Here is a 20504-nt window from a genome sequence, read left to right on the forward strand (position 1 = left end):
ATGCACTATGTACTCAACCATGTAGTGTATGAATTTTATAAGGTTATTTTGTCATTAATAATCGGAGTCTGATAGCCCCTACCCCTTCGTGACGTAATTAAAGCTGCGACAGTTGAATGCATGAAGTGTCCAACATTCCACACAAATGTGCAGGAACCCTAGCCCTGCACATTTTGTATGTCTCCCTTATCTAACACACCTGATTCAACTCATCAGCTCATTAGTAGAGACTGCAAGACATGAATTAGGTGTGTCTGATAAGGGAGACATACAAAATGTGCAGGGCTAGGGTTCCTGCACATTTGTGTGGAATGTTGGACACTTCATGCATTCAACTGTCGCAGCTTTAATTACGTCACGAAGGGGTAGGGGCTATCAGACTCCGATTATTAATGACAAAATAACCTTATAAAATTCATACACTACATGGTTGAGTACATAGTGCATAAGTACATAGTGTATAAGTGCATAGTGCGTCATTTGGGATGCAGTTATTCACTTGCTTCATTCCTTTGAATGAATCGGATGAGCAGATGACTCAATGACTTACTCAGACTTGCAGCCACCTACAGGTGGTTTTAATTTCATATTTAAATAACCATTTCATTAAAAAAAAACATATTTCAATATTCATAATATTATTTATGCAATCGTAATTGCAGTGTAAATACATCTAAATGCCACTTCAGATGCAGCTTCTGTGCCACTTCTGCAGTGCAAAAGTAGGTTTTGTTGATTTCATTTGACCGGTAACAACCTATAGTGTCTTATTATTGTAATTACATTTATTGATTAAATGTAAGAGTTTGACACAAGATGATGCATACATCTAATAAGGTTAGAAAAAATTGCTTTATAAAATGCAAATATCGTCGAAAAGCTGTGTCAACTGTTCACAACTAGTCAAGATACCAGTACAAAAACAATCGCTACAAATTAGCAATCGTCTAATTACACCCCTCACACCCCTATCTGATGATAATGCTACAATCTAACCCTCCATCAGGTCCCACCTTCATCCATGTCTTTGGAGAATCGGTTGAGGATGCGAGCCGTGGGCGTCGTGTCAAAAAATTTCATGGGACTACGAAGAATCTTCTGAAAAAGTTCCTCATGGAGCCTCGAGGAGGCACGCATAGTACCCTTGAAAAACAAAAGATCACCCGCTGAAACATGGAGCTCATTCTCTGACACAGCAAGTCCATCATGCAAAACTGCAATCGCTATAAAAGTAACTATATGATGTAAAATCTCACCTTAACAAACACAATGCCTCTCAGTAGTTTGAGAAGGAGCATGATTCCCATAGACATAGTGTAGACAGCAGCATAGTGTTGCATCAGAGGGTTATCACGCATACTCTCACTCAGTACTGAACTGTTCCCCACCTGCACCGTCGTGTTCTGTTGAGCAAGACATCACAGACACATTGCATTATACAGTAAAACATGGTAATGAATGAACATTTGTGTGTATTATTTATATATATATATATATATATATATAAGGGCTGCCCTCGACTAAAGATTTGCCACGGCACACCGGCAGAAGTAATGATTATGAATGTGTCAGGTAAAAACAGTAAGGAGGCTGCATTAACGTTTTAATAATTTATTGATAAAACTAGTGCTTTTTTGTTTTCGGTTTAAGAGATTAAGTCGGCGTCCTCTCCACAGTAGTGGATGCGCCTGTATGCATGTTTCACATGGATTATCTAATCTGAGAATATTGTTTTCCATTTGATTTGGTTTATTTGAAAGTAGACATTTCACTCTCTATAGTAGGGCTGCACGATATTGGAAAAAACTCACATTGCGATATTTTGTTTTTCTGCGATATATATTGCGATATGAAAATAAATAAATAAATAAATCACCAGATGACTTGAATAGCTCTATTTGGAAAAAAAAAAAATCAATGACTGGGGTGATTTTGTAGGCGAGTAAATCAGCATAGGAAATAAACAAATTACAAGCATAGATAAATATAACAGAACAAAGATACAAATGAAATAAGCAGTGCTTTATATTTTTAAGGTACAGAAATTGAATAATCAAATGTAACATAACGCTGCATAGTTTTCACTATAAATTAAATCTAATAAATCTGTGTTAAAGCTACAATAGAGATTTTTCTTTGTGTTTTGTTGTTTGATTAACATTCATGACACAGAAAGCAACACTTTCTCGACACTACACTCGAAATCAGGAATGCATTGTGGGTAAAAAGTAGTGAACGAATGTAGGGAATTAAGTCGTTCACTCAGAATTCAGACAGTACTACAAAATGGCTGACACCCGATATAGTGCACTATATAGTGGATAGGGAGCAGTTTTGGACACAGCTCTTCTTTCCAAAGCGCTCGAGAGCTTGCGCTTTCGTGGCGTCTGCCGTTGCTAAGCACTCCACGACGACGTGGAAGTTTCAACAAAGGATAAATGGATTTCCAGCACTGAAAATCGCTTGCAGTAGCTCTGCTACTAAATGAAAATGGGTATCTCTGTACAGCTGTCGCGTCCAGTGTAGACACCATGTCTGTGTGTCAGCAAAGAAAACAATCAGTATAAATATAACAATCAGTATACTAAACATCGCACATCCTGCGATGTGACTATCGCGGATGCGCACATCGCGATATCGATGCTGAAACAATATATCGTGCAGCCCTACTCTATAGATAGATTTTTCCGTGTCTGTAAGGCAAATATACGCGGAGTTTCGCGCTCAAGTTCACAGAGACTGAGACGGCGGAAAGCGCATCCTGTTTGCTTGCATTATTTTACAAAAGCGCCATGTTTGTTGTTATTGTGAGTGCACACAAATAAACGTAGAGTCTTTACAGATTTTAAAGATGTATTACTCTTATCTGTATGAGCAAAAATGAAGGAGTATTTTAAGTGCAAGTGAGCGCACCGGCGCCTCCATCTGTCCTGCAGTGAGCGATAGCTACTGTTCAGCTTCCACACTCCGCACAGACACCTGAACAGCGCACATTTCTCTAGGTTAACATTAGATTGAGCGGCCATGTAAAGTTGCTAATACTTACATATTTCAGATGATAAGCGCGGCCATGTAAAGTTGCTGCTACTAACATATTTCAGATGATAAGCCATATATGAGGTCAATGAATGATATAGGCGAGCGTTTGGATGTCCTGCCCGATGGACTACCACATAGAACAGCCGTTAACGATCTGCGTGTCTTTGCCAATGTGGATTTTTATTTAACCGAGATAAAGAATTTCATATACATTTTTTAAATATTGATACTTAAGTGAATGAATTTTGTGGCCAAAAATAATATAATTTGCGATCATTTGTGATTTGTAATTTCCAATGTGTGAAGACACACTAACAGTAACAGCTCTAGAAAGAAAAGAAAAAGAAAAACACAGGTAAAGGTCAGAAGCACATGAAATATTTAAACACTTCTACTCTGGTCTCATGGAATTGAAGCCTTTCTGCCTTTCCTTTGCTCCGAACTGCCCATGGTCTCTTACCCCGCTGCCCTGATTGATCCAGTAGCTGAGCCACCAGTTGCTGAAGGCTGTGCTGCCCACATTGAGAACAAAGAGGGCGAGGATGAAGAGGAAGACGAGCCACCCTCCTAAAGCCTGGATGTACACTTTGTACACCGCCCAGGGCACTGAGCCTTTCCCCCTCTCCTCCACCTGCATCAGCTGACCTGAAAGAAAACAGACAGCAGTGAGGTAAATCAGTAGGTAAAGCATGACTAAATGTGAGTCAAGTAGAGCACAGGGTAATTTACTGTTTAGCATACTCGTACTTACCATCACCCTGGTTGGCCGATTTTTCTTTTTTGACAGATCCTGCCTTTTTGTTCTCTAAGGGTTTCTTTAGGGAACTTCCAGAGTTCTTATTCGGAACCTGAGATGACACAAAACGACAGATTTGAAACCATAGCTTCAATATGCAAGAAACACGCAATGACGTGCAAGAACCGATGGTGCTGTTAAAAAAAGAGCTGTGTAGACATTCAAAACTTCTCCTTTTGTATTTCGCGGAAGCAATAAAGTCATGCGGGTTTGGAACAACATGAGGAAAATGATGATGATAGTTTTTGGTTGAACTGTCTCCGAACTGTTTCACCATCTTCCCGATTTCATGCGTTTAGAAACAAAACACATGAACTTAAGGGATAATTCACCCATTTACAAACCCTTGTGTTACTCAAAACCTTTCTTTATCTTGCAGACCACAAAAGAAGATATTCTGAAGAATGTTTTGTCCATATTATAAAATGTAAAGCTCCAAAAAAAAGTGAAATTAATTAATCCAAACCGTTTAATCCAAGTCTTCTGAAGCAACACAACTGGTTTGGATGAACAGGTTAACAATTTTTAAAAAGTCTTTATTCCTTGAACCTCATATGTCAACAATAGTCAAACCCCATTGGTTCTTGACCAAACGCATTGATGTTTGAGGTTCATCCTGACATGGGGGTGAGAAAAAAAAATGTTTTGGAGGGTTGTCTGACCTCAATGATGGGTGTTTCTCCCAGCTGAAGGTTGTTAAACATGGCGGCGTAGTCTCCATTCACATTCATCAGGTCCTCATGGCTGCCCTGCTCTGTGATGCTGCCGTCACGCATGACGATCACGTCATCACAGTCCACCAGATACTAATAACAGAAATAGGACAGGGTTTTGGAAGCTGAATTAAAAATACATATACAGTACTTTTCACATGACCGGCCATGACATTATAATACCTGTAGCTGGTGAGTGACAAAGATGACTGTCTTGCCACGCAGATGTTTTCTAATGGCATTGTTGAAGATGTGATTTCCGACATGGGCATCCAGAGCACTTAAAGGGTCATCGAGAATGTAAATATCCCCGTTGCTGTATAAAGCTCGAGCCAGGCTTATCCGCTGACGCTGCCCGCCGCTCAGGTTGGCACCACGTTCTCCAATCTGACAGAGGGAATCACACCATGTAGTAAAAACATACCTTCATTTTAAGGGGAATTTATTGTTTGATCAAAGAATTATTATTGTATTAGTAGATCTGGTCTGCAGCCCAGTGCACACTGTACAATTTTGCCCACGATTTTGCCATCTAAACCTAATTTCTGCAATCCTAAAGGATTTCTGTCATAGAATAAAGCTAAGTTCAATCGCCTACAGTGTGAAAGTTTTTCATAACATAATATTTTTTCCATTATATGACATAATATTTGTCCCAAATTGTTAATGTACATCACTTCACTTGTGAGACTGTATTTTTGTGGTCTGAATAAACTCTATACTTCATATAGAGAAAACGATAACATAGATTGCACTCTCTTTCCTTTGGTGCGTTTTTTTTAAAATGAATTTATGCTATAGTGTTCATATGCCGGTATACTAGTGATTAGATTCACGGTTTTGGGCTGCTGTCATGAACCTAAGAATACGAGAACAGAATGTTGCGTTCAGTGTGTGTAAATCGTGCAATGCATAACGGGCTTATGAGTATCCGCTGATTTTTGTACAGAATGTGTTACCTCAGTCAGGTCAGCATTAGGGAGGATGGCCAAGTCTAGTCTCAAGCAGCAAGCACTCAGAATTGCCTGATACCTGCAGGAGACATAAAAATACAGGAGAATAAAATGTCCTGCATTAAAAACCAAAAATGCTTACTCTTAATGGTAAAATATCAAGGTGTCATTACAGTTATAAATATATCAAGAGTTGGAGGCTATTCAATGACAAAGCACAAGCGTTCAAGGTCATGTGTGCTCATTTTATCTTTGTGCCGAGTCACATTCACCAACCCACCTGCAGCCCTGTTTCACTTGCTCAGCCCTTTAATCTCCTTCACACATACTCAAACACATTACTCATTACACTGATGTAGTGCAGCCATTTGGCAAAGCACAAAAGTACTGACGTGTCCAGTATTAAGGCCCCTAGATACTCGTCATGAGTAATGAAGTAAAGTTACGTGTGGCCAAGTATGGAGACCCATACTTGGAATTTGCTCTGCATTTAACCCAACCAAGTGCACACACACAGTAGTGAACACACACACACACACCCGAAGCAGTGGGCAGCCATATTGCTGCGGTGCCCAGGGAGCAGTTGGGGGTTCCGTGCCTTGCTCAAGTCGTATTCACTTCAGTTGTGGTATTGAAGGTGGAAGTGAGTGCTGGTTAGTCACTCTCCCCACCTACAATCCCTGCCGGACCCGAGACTCGAACCTGCAACCTTCAGGTTACAAATCTGACTCTCTATCTATAAGGCCACGACTGCCCCCTTGTTCATAATTTGAACAAAATCAGGCCAAAACGATGTCAGATGGAGTTTGTTTCGGAAACGGCTTGTCAAAACAAACTTTCCAGAAAAATTTGCTCCAGCTTGTAAATGCCTTCAAACTCCTGTTGGTCTGGGATGATTATGTAATAGGTGGATGTGTTCTGAAGAGTTGCTTTGTAGTTGAATTTGAAGTTGCAATTTTAATTGAAAGTGACTCTGACACAGTTTTTCATGTTTAACTCTTTCCCCTCCAATCACAGAATTTTCTGGCTTTTCACTGGTGTATGGTAGGAGGCACTATTACACATCTTCTGAAAGAGTATTGAACGTCTGGATCAAAACATGGCAAAGAAAAAGCAGAAACAAGCAATTGCGCATATAAGCAGATGCATATGTAAAATAACGCATCATCAAGCATTAAACAGCATATAAATCAAAACTGCCTAACGTTAAATGAAATGTCGATCCAGGAAGTGGTATAGAACTGAGCAAGCTTTGGATGTGTTGATGGAAGCGATTTATTCCATCTATGTTTTGATCATCTAAACAGGACAAAAATGCGATTTTCTTAGCTTTTTTGCTAAATTTTTTTTTTTTATGAAACTTACCCATATTCAAGTGTTGATAAAAATAGATTGTATGAAGCTAGAATAAAACAGTTTTTTTTTTTTTTTTGTTTAAAAGCAGAGGCTCTGTTCTTTGTTTTGGTATATTGCATGTTCAGATATTCATACAACAAAATATTCTGGGGGCCATTAAACTTTCGTGAAAATGATCAAAAATGCTGCCGGTGGCAACGTTTTTTAAAAAAGCTGGCGGGGAAAGAGTTAATACTGTAAAGCTGCTTTAAAGCAATTTACTGTATAAAATGCTATATAAACAAACGTGACGTGACTTTACTTGACTGGAGTTCTGAATTGCAGAGCTGGTGCAAACATATCCACAGCACTATGATCAGATGCTTTCTTAACTGCTGTTTTCTCACTGCTGTCATTTTTGTTGTGTGCTTATTTTGTCATTGCGAGGAAAACGCGCAGCACATATTTACATATTCATCTAAATGCCGCTCTCAGGAGAACAGACAGTTCAATAACAGTAAACCATTGCTTAAGTACTTTCAACTTCTTTTTATTCTTTAGCGAATAATGAAAAATAACTTTGCTGTGAGTATATCAGGGGCTCTACACTTTCATTTTATTTGGCGCTCACCTCTCTTCCTCCATTTCCTTGCCAAACAGGATATTGTCACGGAAGGATGCATTGAGAATCCAGGCCTGTTGTGCCACATATGCGAAATCTCCATTTACAGCAACAGTCCCTTCTAAAAGAGTCATCTGGGATACACACAGAACAGGCGTTAAAACAGATAAGAGGATTTCTGAACACATCTAATTGATGTAGCCTTCAACATAGACAAAGGACAGGTGCTCTGTTTTATGCTTCAAATCAGACACTCGCTCACCTGGCCAAGAATGGCAGAGATGAGAGATGTTTTGCCACTTCCCACGCTGCCACAGACACCGACCAGCTTCCCCTGAAGATTCAAACACAGCATGATTATTCTTTGTTATCTCTACCATTACCAAATTAGCATTGAGAAAGGCGAAGACCTTTTGTATAGTGAGATCGATGCAGTGAAGAGTTCTCTGCAGCCGTTGGCTGATGGTCGGCACTTGAAGGGTTTGATCTTCAGGACTGGATGCCATGTCTACGGACACATCATTCAACAGCTGGCCATGCGTTTCCTCTTCCAGCATCCCGTGATGTTTTGGGTCGTCACGCTGCCGGCGCTTCTTGCGACAGCCTCTCATGCCGAGGCCTACATAGGGTGTACTGCGGGGCGAAGGCTGGGCGCTGTGACCGCCTGTCTCCCAAGCCAAACTGGCACTGGTCATCTCTATCGCAGCGGAAGGATTCCTCGGCAGCTCACGGATCATCTTGACCTCGGCCATCAGTAACAAACTCTGGAGGACAATGAAGAAACAGAGAAAACAGATTAAAGGAACTTGTCTCACAAAACAATCAATTAATTTGCAGGTGCTAAATTTAACAGAGTACACAGAGGCTGTTTGTCTTTTTCCTAGCTATTAAATTATTTAATTTGTCTTAGAATGTCTGCATGTTCACTTTATGCATGACTTAAGAGTGCTGCAGAAATTATGTATTTTTGTAGGCCAAATCCTAGAGATGAGTGAGCATTTTAGCACTTCTGGTTCAATTGTCAATGGGTTTTTGCTTAAAGGGGTCATATGATGCGATTTCAATTTTTCCTTTCTCTTTGGAGTGATACAAGCTCTTGGTGCATAAAGAAGATCTGTAAAGTTGCAAAGACTGAAGTCTCTTAACTAAAAGTTAAGAGTCAACCATGCCTACCTAAAACGGCTCGTTCTAACACGCCCCCACATGTCTACGTCACGATGTTCCCCAAATGTTCACGCATAGAAAGAAGACGTAACTTTGATTCTCGCTGTAGTATTGTTGCTGCCGCCGCCATGTTTGAGATGGCACAAGAATACGCCGTTCACTTGCAGAACGCAAGCTTCTAGAGGGCACATAACTCTGAAGTAATGAATTTAGGTAAATGGGTGCAGAGCCAGGGGTGGTTTTGAAGGCAAACATTAATGCCATAATTAATTTTTAGCAACGTCATATGACCCCTTTAAATGCCAGAAATAAGGTCTGTGTTTAACAAGTTATTTTACATGTGATTCTACAACATACATCAGTTATACTTAATTGTGATTTTTGCAAATCCTTTACCTGTCTTGAAAAGGCGGCTGCTAAAAGTGGATAAATATGACTACAGAGGTTGTCTGGGACATCAAACGTCCAAAAAGCTAAACTCATTCTACTCACTAGTTGCTTTCACAGCCTCATTGTGTTTGTAATCACACTCTTGCAAACTATTCTTAAACTTTCAGGGAAAATTTTTTTTTAATAAAGACTAAAAGTCATTGATGGTCTGTGAACTGAAGAAATGCAATTCTGGCGTAGTTCGTTTTAAGCCTATGTTTAGCTTTTTACTCCTGGCGATTGTATTTAGGATTCAAAATTCAAGTTGCATTCATCTGTGAAAGGTTATCATGCTGAACAAAATATTTAAGAATCATAAAACTTCTGTTGGTCAGATTATTTTATGAAACAATCTGAAAGCCAATGGGAAAATCCTGTTGTTTTTTTAAAAGGATTAAAGGAGAAAAGTTGAAAAGTCATCTTTTATGCAGCACTCTGCAGTAACATGTGATGCTGGCACAAAAACAAAAACAAGATGGAAGAGAGTCTGGTCCAGATGTATGAAGCTGAGCAACCTGAGATGTGAACCCATGTTCAAGAAGAGACTTTTCTTCAGTTCTAAGCTCAAATAAAACTCTTTTTTCTCTTGCTTTTAGCATGTTTTACTCCTTTTCAGGTCTTAATTTCCTCATTTTCTTAATCTAACATCTTCCTAAAATTGCCCTTTTATGATGGCATCTCCAACACTTTTGATGTGCAAGTTCATTGAAGCATGATGCAAGTCATGTGTTTTTTGTATCTGCCACTGAAGTCAGAAACAGAAGAAACGAAGATATAATCTGCAGGATTAAGTGAAAGATAGAAGTGAGCTGGATGGCAACTGGAGCTTTTCAATATGGCACCAAGAACAGCCCCATTCCCATCTTATTCAGTCAATTCCCCAAGATCATTCATCTGGACCATATCAAACACACCTCAAAGATAACACTTGCTTCAATACCTGGATTTACAGGAACAGGGTCCCTATGAGAACAGCATGCAAAATACACACTTGACAAAGGTAGAAGTAACTATCTGGAGAAAGAAGGAGAGACAGCTCACCTTAAACCTATCAATGGCGACAGATGCCTCTGATAGAGATTTGACAGAAAATGGGGTGACCTTTAAGGCAAAGGTCATGGCATTGAAAACGGTGACGACAGTAAATGCCTGGAAAAAAGAAATGAAGAGTCAGTGCATGAGTACATGAATACTGTGGTAATGCCTACACCTCCAAACAAGCAATGTAACCCTACCTGTGCGGCGGTAAGGTCATAACCTAGCAACATGTGGGTGGAGAATGTGGCCACACTGGCAATCACCACGACGATAGGTGCCACACCGACTGTAATGCTCTGAAAATATCCGGTTCGCTCCAGAATCTGACGCTCCTCATCTCTAATTCCTGTTAGATGGAATGCAATAAGCAAAAACATTTGCATGGAAATAGGCCAGCGCAGGCTACTATCATTAACTAAAACCTTAAAAAAAACAATTTTCATTACTTTAAATAAAAATATTAAATATTTAAGAAAAATTATTTTAGCTATTCGCCAAACAAACATTTCTCATTTTCATTTAGTTTGAGTTGAATTGTAGTATTAAAACAACTAAAACTGATCCAAAACTAAAACTTTATAAATACTATATACACGTATTTAAAAAATAAAGAAATTAAATAAAAATGACAAATGCATACAACTAAATTTCTAAACTTAACATTTAAATGAAAACAAAAAATAAAGCTAAAATCAATTCAAAATATTAACAAAAGAACAAAAGGTATAACAACGATTCTAACATAACACTAAGCCAAACACCAAAAACAAGTACATATATGTGTATGCATGTATGTATGTATGTATGTATGTATAATTTATATATGTATATATATATATATATATGTGTGTGTGTGTGTGTGTGTGTGTGTGTATTTAGAGAGAGAAAGAGAGATATCTATATCTTTATTTTAAATAAAATAAAAATTTGCTGAAATTTCAGCAACACTTCTCATTTTCATTTAGTTTAAGTTGAATTACTATAAATGATTTTAGCAAATGGCTGCAATATAACAAAGAGTGAAAAATTTAAGGGGGTCTGAATACTTTCCGTACCCACTGTATATGTGTGTGTGTGTGTGTGTATTTAGAGAGAGAAAGAGAGATATCTATATCTTTATTTTAAATAAAATAAAAATTTGCTGAAATTTCAGCAACACTTCTCATTTTCATTTAGTTTAAGTTGAATTACTAAAACAAACTAAAAATAAAAAGCTATACAGGCATATTAAAAAAAACTACAAACTTAACACAAAATTACAAAAATTAACTAAAATGAAAATTCATAAAAAAAAATTATAAATAAAAACTTCCAAAAGTATATCAATTATTGGATAAAAGCATCTGCTAAATGACTAAATAAATAAATACTAAAATAACACTATGCTAAACAACAACAACCAGGGTTATTATCGTTAACTAAAATTAAATCTACAAAAAACTACTTTCATTACTTGAAATTAATATTAACTGAAATATATTAACACTAAAAATATTTTCCTTGGTTTTTTTGGTTTTTTTTTTTTTAATTTCATTTCCATTTAGTTTAAGTTGAAGTACTAAAATAACTAAACTAAAACTAAAAACTTAATAAAAAACCTATACAGACATTGTAAAAAAAGTAATAAAATGACAAAATAGATAACATACAAATCAAACTACATTAGTTTATCAGTAATCCTAAAAAAAATAACACCGAGCCAAACACACATGCTAAAAAAACAACTTACTTCGTACAGCTTGAGAGAAGGCCTTCACCCAGGCATACATCTTAATGAACTTGATGTAGTTCAGAATCTCATTCATCTTTTGAACGCGCTGGTCAGTCACGGCTACTCCCTTCCTCCTGAAGTATGCCGTCAGCCTGGAGCTAAACATCTACAGGAAAAACTCTGCCATTACAACAGGAACTCCTGTTGGAAAAGCAACACAAAGCCTGAATGAAAAGCTCACCATAGTGGGGTAGAAGAGGATGAATACAGCAGAGCCCAGCAGAGACGTCGGCCCCAATACGGATAAGTTGTATGCCATTCCCAGCACGGCCACCAGGGGGCCTCCAGCCAACAGGCTGCCCATGGCAGCGGCTTCAAACATGCGCTGCCCGTCACTCGAACACATATTGATCAGCTAAAGAGAAAAGTGACACGTACGTCAGCAAGATGCCCGAGATATACCGTAGACTACCATTAAATATATGCGGACATCACCTTCTTTAGATATTTTCCTTCACTCTTCATCTCTTCACCATTCAACACCCTAGGATATCTGCTCCTAACCTTCCTAAATGTCCAATTCATTAATCCAAAACTCCTCACCCGCCCAATCTCAACACCGTACCTCTCCCATGCTCTTCTCCCGAAGGCTGCGCAGACGCAGTATCTTGTGGAAGGCCATGGTCAGGATGGCTCCACGCAGACGGGTGCCGGTGCGGTAGTTGAGCGCCCAGGTGAGGGCGAGGGACCAGGAGCGAATCAGCTCGGTGGCCAAGAGGCCCAGCACCAGCAGCAGGCCGTAGGGCAGGTCGGGCTCGCTCATCTGCGTATACTCCAGCAACCGCCTCACCACAAACGCCTGCGGAGAGGGAGGACGAGCAAGGGGGCGACAGGACACAGCAGGCGTGACTGAGGATACAAACACAGCTGTGCACCAGCACTGCGACATTTACACTTCACGACCTTCCTCATCATAAAACATCTGATTACAGCGTTGGCCAGAGAAAGGTAAAGGGATGCAGATCATTGTGTGCTACGTGTGGGGCTTCATCATAAAATGCACGGCTTCTAATCATTGGAGACAGTGAGGGAGCGGCAACGTCTACTGAGAGAGAATGTCAGCCTGTGTTCTAACAGTTCGTTACCTTATGCGGCCCTTTTCTCTAGCCTTCGGAAAAGAACAAGAGAGACAATGAAACAGTACCGACAGTACCATCTGTGCGGGAGACAAAGCAATGTGATACAGTCATGGACATAATGCCCCTTGTTTGTGGATTCAAAGACTTTTTACCTACAGTCACATCAGGTTGGGGTACAGGATGGAGACGTACTTTTGTTTTAACACCTGAAAATTAATATCAATTAAATTAGTAAAAGACTGTGCGGAAGCACAAAACACAGAAAACTTTAACAGCCGACAGTTCAAGAAAGTCATCCAAGCACACACATTCGCGCACACACGCACGCCGTTCTCAAACATCATGCACATACGCAGTCAAGGATATGCAGACATAAACTGGGAACAAGGGCAAACCCATGTGGTTGAACACAGCTGCTAGATTTTATTAAGGAAACCTTGAATATGTAACCTTGAAACTTGAAACATCAGCAGTTTGTGGAAAAAAATGTACAAAGACGTTGCAAGTAGAAAAACATGGCTCAGGCAAATCAATACTTTGTTGTGAGAGGAAAAACAAAAGACATTGTTGCACAAAATAAGGTCTTTGAGAGTCCATTTGCGAGTTGTCATCACTTAAAAGCTGTCCCATTTATTTTTAATCGAGGTTAGTGGGGCAGCGATCACCCTCCCTGAATGACGCACATCTTACAAGACCCATTTACACCGCAGTTGCCCAAAAAGGTGTCCATGAAATTGGTCAAAAATCCAGCAACATATTGAGGACAAGAGGTGCGGGTCTGAAAACGACCTGTGCGCTCATGAATCTGTCAAAACTTGAGAGCGTTTCAGTCCAAAACCCCGGCAATATAAAACCCCCGCAAGTCCGTTTTCCGTTCGCTGGTATTTATCTGGAGAAGTCTGAATCGATTGTCCATCAGCATATAATCTTGCCCACATCCGTCATCGGACATACATTGCACAATCATTTGCCAACCAGTTACCCAACCTTTCAGACATTTCTTGCTGGATCATTTCAATACACATGAGATGTGAATAATTACAGAGATCAAATAAGAGAAGGGAAACAGAAAGAAAGAGAGAGAAGGCAAGAGAAAGAGAGAGAGAGAGAGAGAGAGAGAGCGAGAGAGAGAGAGAGACAGCATTAACTCTTGATCCAGCCCTGCATAAGAAACATGCCCTTACCTCCCAGGAATCCTCACCGGCTCTGCCTGCCGTGCGCTCTCCCCGCAGGTTAAATGGACACCCTGTGGAGTCTGAAGAATAGCCTCTGTCACATGTCGCACACATGGGGACCCAGCGACCTCTGACCCCTAACTCCAAACTGAACCCCCCACCCCCCCCAGACACCCACCTTCCTTTACAAACCACCCCTGACCTCAGTCATCAGAGCAAGGACAGGTATCTCTTCAAGGAGATGTTCTACATGGAGCTGCTAAATATAGACAACAGGGAGAGAAAGGCAGTTGATGATTAAACAGAATCTTTTGATAAGCCCGATTTTCTCCAAAAGCCTGAAGGAGACAGAGCCTTGCTGTGTCGCCCAGGGTGGGACAGTGACAGAAGCTCTCCTTGAAGAAAATGTTAGCCTATCCTCCTGATCTAAGGAGACTTCTCTTTAGGCTACGCTTGTGCTACATGCAATGCCCCTAAACTTAAGTTGTACCCCAAATCTAGCATTTCATAGTGGACCGTAAGAACAGAATTTCCTTATCTACCCGATAATAACACCACAGATATAAAACACCTGGTACCTGGAAAGCAAGAGACAAACAGAAACTTGCACAATCATAGAGCAGCAGTTTTTTGGACAGGTGTAATAAATTTGTTTCTATTTTTGGAACGGAAACTCTTGGAACTGAAAATGATGACTACGTTTCGAGTCCTTTATCTTTAGCTTTATTAAAACTACAGGATGTTTATGATGAATAACATTTTGCCATAACTAACAGACATGCTTTAAAATAAAGTGTGTCATATCTACACAACTGGCAGCACCGAACAGAACCGATTCCTGCCCCAAACTCACGGCAACAGTGAGCAATCGGGGTGCGGAGGTAAAAACTCCATTAATTTTCTCCAGAGGGGAATTGATTTTTAACAATAACTTCTAAACTTTTAAAGACAGTCCTACTGTGAGCTACAAGGTTGTTAATCGATGGTAAATGTTTTGTTGAAACCATCGGTTTGCATTATTTCACCTAGGGCTGCACAATTAATCGAATTTCTAATCGCGATTACAATTATGGATGCCACAATTACGTAATCGTTCAAAGCGGCAATTAATCGTTCGAAGTCCACTTATGTTATTCTGCACGCTTAAGATATGTTTTTTTCTTTCTACATCTTATCTTAAGGGTTTTTCCATTTTTTTTTGTTTTAGTATAACATTATAATACCATTCATATATTTACTTTTTTATAATTTAAAGAAGAAACCAATCCGATGTTTATTTGAGGTTTAATACTATAGAAAAGCACTAAAGCTTGTTTATTTTCATATAAAAGTACGGCATGCAGTTGCATCGAGAGAGAGAGAGAGAGACAGTGTCACATCACAGTGGAGTCAGCTGTCTTAACCGTGGCTTGTGTACTGCAAACACATACCAGCTTCCTCACTGTGTCTGTCACGCGACTCTGTTCCCCAGAGTAAAGACATTGCTCTGTCTTTACATTTATTTTGAAAGATGAAGCTCGTGATTATGGTAAGGGGCGTTACATTTCCGACACGTGCTTGCGGTGTTCGGCCAATCACAGTGCACTGGGTCAGCTGGCCAATCAGAGCGGACTGCGCTTGTCAAAGGAGGGGGCTTTGTAGAAAACGAAGCGTTTGAGAGAGGCGGGGCATAGAGGACCTACAATAATGTACAGTATTTGAAAAATAATGTTTTTTGAACATTAAAGCATGTCAACATATTCTGTTACACCAAATACACAAAATAATGATCTTTAAAAAAGCATCATATGACCCCTTTAAAATTGGGATTGCTGGTGGAAAAACTACATTACCCATAAAGCTGTGCAAAAATCCCCCCAATCAGAGAGTGGTGGTGAACAAATCACAACAAAAGATCTTGCAGAGAAAGGCCACTCCCATGAGGCACTGCAAATAACAAATGAAATGGTCTCGCTATGCTGTCAAAATACTTATATATTTGTGTGTGTATATAACTTACCATATATTGTTTCTTTAGATAAAATGAATTGTATTAAATGTATTCAATATATTATATTTTTTATTCGATTATGTCATTTGCAATGCTTCATGGGATTGTATATATATATATATTTTTTAGCTTGTTGTTTTGGTTTGTGGCTTATAACGCTTTAACAAACACTTTTTTAAAATCCCTATGGGAAAATTTAATGGAAATAATACTTCTGGAACCAACACTTCTGAAAAGGTTACCTGACCCTAATGCACTCTATGTTTGAGTTAATGTTGTTACATCCAACACAATTGGGCAGCTCAAATGGCTTGCGATTCCATTTGGTGCCGTTAGTGGCGCAGATATAACATACTTCAATAACATCTAAATTAATAAAGTTCCCCCTATTTTTGACTATAGAGTCAGACTATTCGGCCAAAAAGCAGCAGACAAACTCTAATACTCTTTTGGTGTTGGCACAAGTCATCATTAAGGAACTTTATAAATAGCACTAATGGTTAAATGAATTGGTTTTGGGAGCCACACTGGAAACGCCACAGAGGTAAAGCAGATCACTTCTGAGGCCCAGTGACAATGTAAAACACCTCTCATTCCCCATCTGAACACTCACCTGAGCATTTGAGGGGGGCAGGATTTGATAGGTGGGTCTAAGCTCATAATACACAGAGAGAGCAAGAGCGAGAGAGAGAGAGAGATAGAAGGAAAAGACACCAGAAAGACACAACAGAGCTGAGATGGTGTTACTTACTGGGCCACTGAAGCCTGCGAGTTGAGTAACCATAAGGCAGAGGATGGACAGCAGCAGACGTGTGCGGCAAAAAAGCCAGACCACACGACGAAGAGATGCCCCGTCCCCTCGTGACCTGACTTCTTCATCCCAAAGCCCGGCCAGCCTGTGGAAATGATGTTTTGTTAACATGCAATGCATCTACCAATTACATCAGGCCTGGCTCCAGGTCCAAGAAGTACCACTGTAACACCACTTGATTTGGACATGAGCCATGCCAGTGCAATGGTATTCTTTGAAGTACTATGAAACTACCATGGTTCATCAATCATTCAGTATAGTATTTATGGTATTGTTACCATTTGGTATCACCAAAGTACTGTATGAGAAAGTTGCACCTGCCAGGCCTGAATTACATATATTTTAGTTGGATGAGTGCTTGATCTGTGATAAGAAGTCATATATCAGTACTGACCGGCGATGATTGACCTCACAACTCTCAAACTGCGACACAGCCCATATATCCTCCAGAAACAGCTGACCCTTCTTATGGGCCAACACCACCAGTGAGGTCAACCAGTTAAATGTCATAAAGGAGAAGAGGCCAGCGTTGTCGACTGGATGCTGATACCTGTGGTGACAGAGTGAAAAACAAAACAGGAGAAGAGACAAGAGATGTGGATTAGTCTCTAAGCTGCAGTATTTTAATTCAGTGCAATTTGGTTTACTTTATTAGGGCCACCCAGCCTGAGTCCCATGTGCCTTTCTCAGGGACACAGTGTATGTCTCGTAAAACTGTGTCATTTGAGCTTAATCACTGCACTATGACATTTTAATAGGGTTGTAATTTTACCAAAATGTGGCTTTTGTTAAAATTCAACAAAGATGTTTGTACTAGGGCTGGGTTGACAAAAGTGATTTCACAATTTGAATCGACTCTCATTTTTGAAGAACTCTTCATCATAGATTCTTAAATCCCAAGAATCTATATTTTAGTCTGTTTTCAGTTGATTCATGAACAGCACTTTATAAAACATTATTTATAGCATGCCTCCCATCCAATAATTGTAAAAATTGCAAGCTTGTGAATTGAAATCGAATCGAATCTTGAAATTGGTACCAGTATCCAGACTTAGTTTATACCGCATGTTCTTGTCTCCTGTGTTGTTTTATTTTGGTGTCTGAATTCACCATTTACTCACCTCATGTCATTCCAAACCCATAAGAAACATAACAAATGAAATATACATTAAAATATTAACATTAAAAGATTTTTAATGAAATCTGAGAGATTTCTGTCCCTCCACTGACAGCCTATGCAACTAACACATTGACGATTCAAAAATTTAAATGAAGAGATTGTAAAACTAATGTGAAATGAATTCAGCGGTTTAGTCCAAATTTTCCGAAGACACTCAATTGCTTTATATGATGAACAGATTTTAATTTAGGCTTTTATTTACATATTTACATTGACCGATATTTGAGAAAGTAATTTATTTTAATCATTTTGAGCACATGGTTCAAACAATATTTAATTTCATTTACAATTGTTCATTATGTTTGCCCTTATATTGGCCTTGTCTAAACTCAGTATTTCATCTCCCTTGGGATGAAATATTAAGACATTTTAATTTTAAACCGTTGCTTCTGGCCAAAATACCCATCCATAATCCATAATAGCACTTCTTCCAGTGAAAAAGTCAATCTCCTGTTGTCCTCTCACATCAAAATCTACCCACATATTTGTTTAGAGCTGTTTGGACCATTTTTTGCTTGTAAACGGTGCTTGATCTGTGCATATTTCTCCTCTGATTCAGATGAGACAAATTTTTCACTGGAGAAAGCAACATCATGGATAGAGGACTCCTTTTATTTCAGCTTGAAGCTAAGGTTTGAAGTTAAAAAAAGCTTTAAGTATAGATTTGTTTCTTAAAAACACGCAGCTTTTCACTTAAGACATTAATTGATGGACTGGAGTGGTGTGGATTACATGTGGATTATTGGAGCAGTTTGGACTCATTCTGATGGCACCCATTCACTGCAGAGGATACACTGGTGAGCAAGTGATAAAAGCTAAAAGCTAAATCCAACTACATTTTCAGCAAATTCTCATTTTGAGTGAACTGTTCCTTTAAGGCTGTTATTAACCACTTAACAGCTGACACTGTTATCTATTCAAATAGTTCAGTTTGTCACCAGTTGTTTCAGTTTCTTCTATTGGCATCTCAGGTCTACTGAGCCATTGACATTTGAGAGCCTGACCTTCAAAAGCATGTAGACGTCTGAAAATGGACACAGTATTACCCATCATGACTTGCTTACTGAAATAAAAGGCACACTGCTCAGTAACTTTAGTACGTACTTGCTGGTGGAGCGGATGGGCTTGAATACACAGACACTGTGGTGGTATTTGCTTCTCCCGACTTCGTCCTCCAACTCTTTTGCGTCAGCGGCATTGCTCCCATCCAATGAGAGGCCACCCTCAGCTCTCGCTGCCGTTTCAAAAGCATCCTGGGAGAAATATCAGCAGATCAGGTGTTCGGCTACCAGGTTCGTTTTTGAGCGTGGCATATCAGCACTTTTCAATGGAAAAATGTGACTATGCAAAAAAAAATGTTGACAGGAAATGAAAGAAGACATATTCGTCAGCATGTATTGGGCAAGGACAAATATCATCAGCGAAAAAAACAGAGGAAGGAAACCAGTCAGACTCCAGCAACCCATAATGCCTAATAATGCCTTGTGAAAAAACCACTGCATCATGCAAGGGAACATCAAGTCTTGTGCTGCACGTGGCCTTAAACAGAGACAGCTGATGAAGCCCATAATTGTAATTTACGCACACATGTTCAAGTCATGTGTCAAGTAAAATAGTTTATAAGACTGTTTAAGGCAAGACGCTACAGGTGAGGCCTTGTCCACTCCACAATCATTTTCGTTTGAAAATGAATCTTTTTCTCTCCATTTTGGCCTTCCGTTCACACTAAGCCTACATTGTTGTCACTAAAAACAAAGCTTTTTAAAAAAGTGGATACATGTGAAAACACCATTTTTCATTGAGTGTGGACTGTAAAAACAATGACGCACGTTTAGTCGTGACACATATTGTACCGAAAGTTATCTGTTTATACCTGTATTGTGCCTGTTATGTGCTATTCACTTTCACACGGTTGCTTTGTACACTCTTCATATCACAGTCCTGCAAAGATTACAGAAAATGTACTCACAAGTGCTGTCCTGCAGCAAAAACATGAGGGCAGTTGAAGAAGAATATTGTGAGAACTTTATGTCTGTCTGTTCCATCTGTATCATCTCAGTGAGCTTTTATGAGGATTTACGCATGTGCAGTAAGGTGAAAACTAGGGCTGTCAAATGGCTGAAAAAACAAATTCAAATTTTGTACTTATTATCAAAATTAGAATTATATTCGAATTTAAAATGCATAATTTCTTTTAGGGTGAAGAAAAGCTTTTGGCTTCTCTCCTGAGGCCACAAGAGGGTGCATCAAGCAAAATATTACTAATGCACATTTATTCAAAGTAGTGGTCGACCGATATATCGCCAAGGCCGATATATCGGCCGATATTTGGCATTTTTCAGATATCGGCACCGGCCGATAAGTTTTTCTGCTTGGCCGACGCGTTCGAGGCGGGACTTTTATTTTGAC

At 39.4% G+C, this 20504-nt stretch overlaps 1 protein-coding gene across 1 annotated transcript in view; it reads right to left on the reverse strand.

Moving 5' to 3' along the window:
* abcc5 (ATP-binding cassette, sub-family C (CFTR/MRP), member 5) overlaps positions 1 to 20504 on the reverse strand; it is a 50450-nt gene that overhangs the window by 18510 nt on the left and 11436 nt on the right. Inside the window, 18 exon segments of the mRNA XM_016575705.1 lie at positions 1014 to 1143; positions 1257 to 1403; positions 3500 to 3684; positions 3791 to 3887; positions 4498 to 4641; positions 4732 to 4935; positions 5508 to 5580; positions 7468 to 7592; positions 7721 to 7792; positions 7869 to 8222; positions 10093 to 10200; positions 10287 to 10435; positions 11819 to 11966; positions 12042 to 12215; positions 12426 to 12659; positions 16856 to 17000; positions 17310 to 17465; positions 19200 to 19348. Of these exon segments, the coding sequence (XP_016431191.1) occupies positions 1014 to 1143; positions 1257 to 1403; positions 3500 to 3684; positions 3791 to 3887; positions 4498 to 4641; positions 4732 to 4935; positions 5508 to 5580; positions 7468 to 7592; positions 7721 to 7792; positions 7869 to 8222; positions 10093 to 10200; positions 10287 to 10435; positions 11819 to 11966; positions 12042 to 12215; positions 12426 to 12659; positions 16856 to 17000; positions 17310 to 17465; positions 19200 to 19348 (2794 nt within the window).

This window comes from Sinocyclocheilus rhinocerous, unplaced genomic scaffold (assembly GCF_001515625.1).
Source record: "Sinocyclocheilus rhinocerous isolate Xijiao unplaced genomic scaffold, SAMN03320098_v1.1 scaffold82, whole genome shotgun sequence".
NCBI classification, from domain to species: Eukaryota; Metazoa; Chordata; class Actinopteri; order Cypriniformes; family Cyprinidae; genus Sinocyclocheilus; species Sinocyclocheilus rhinocerous.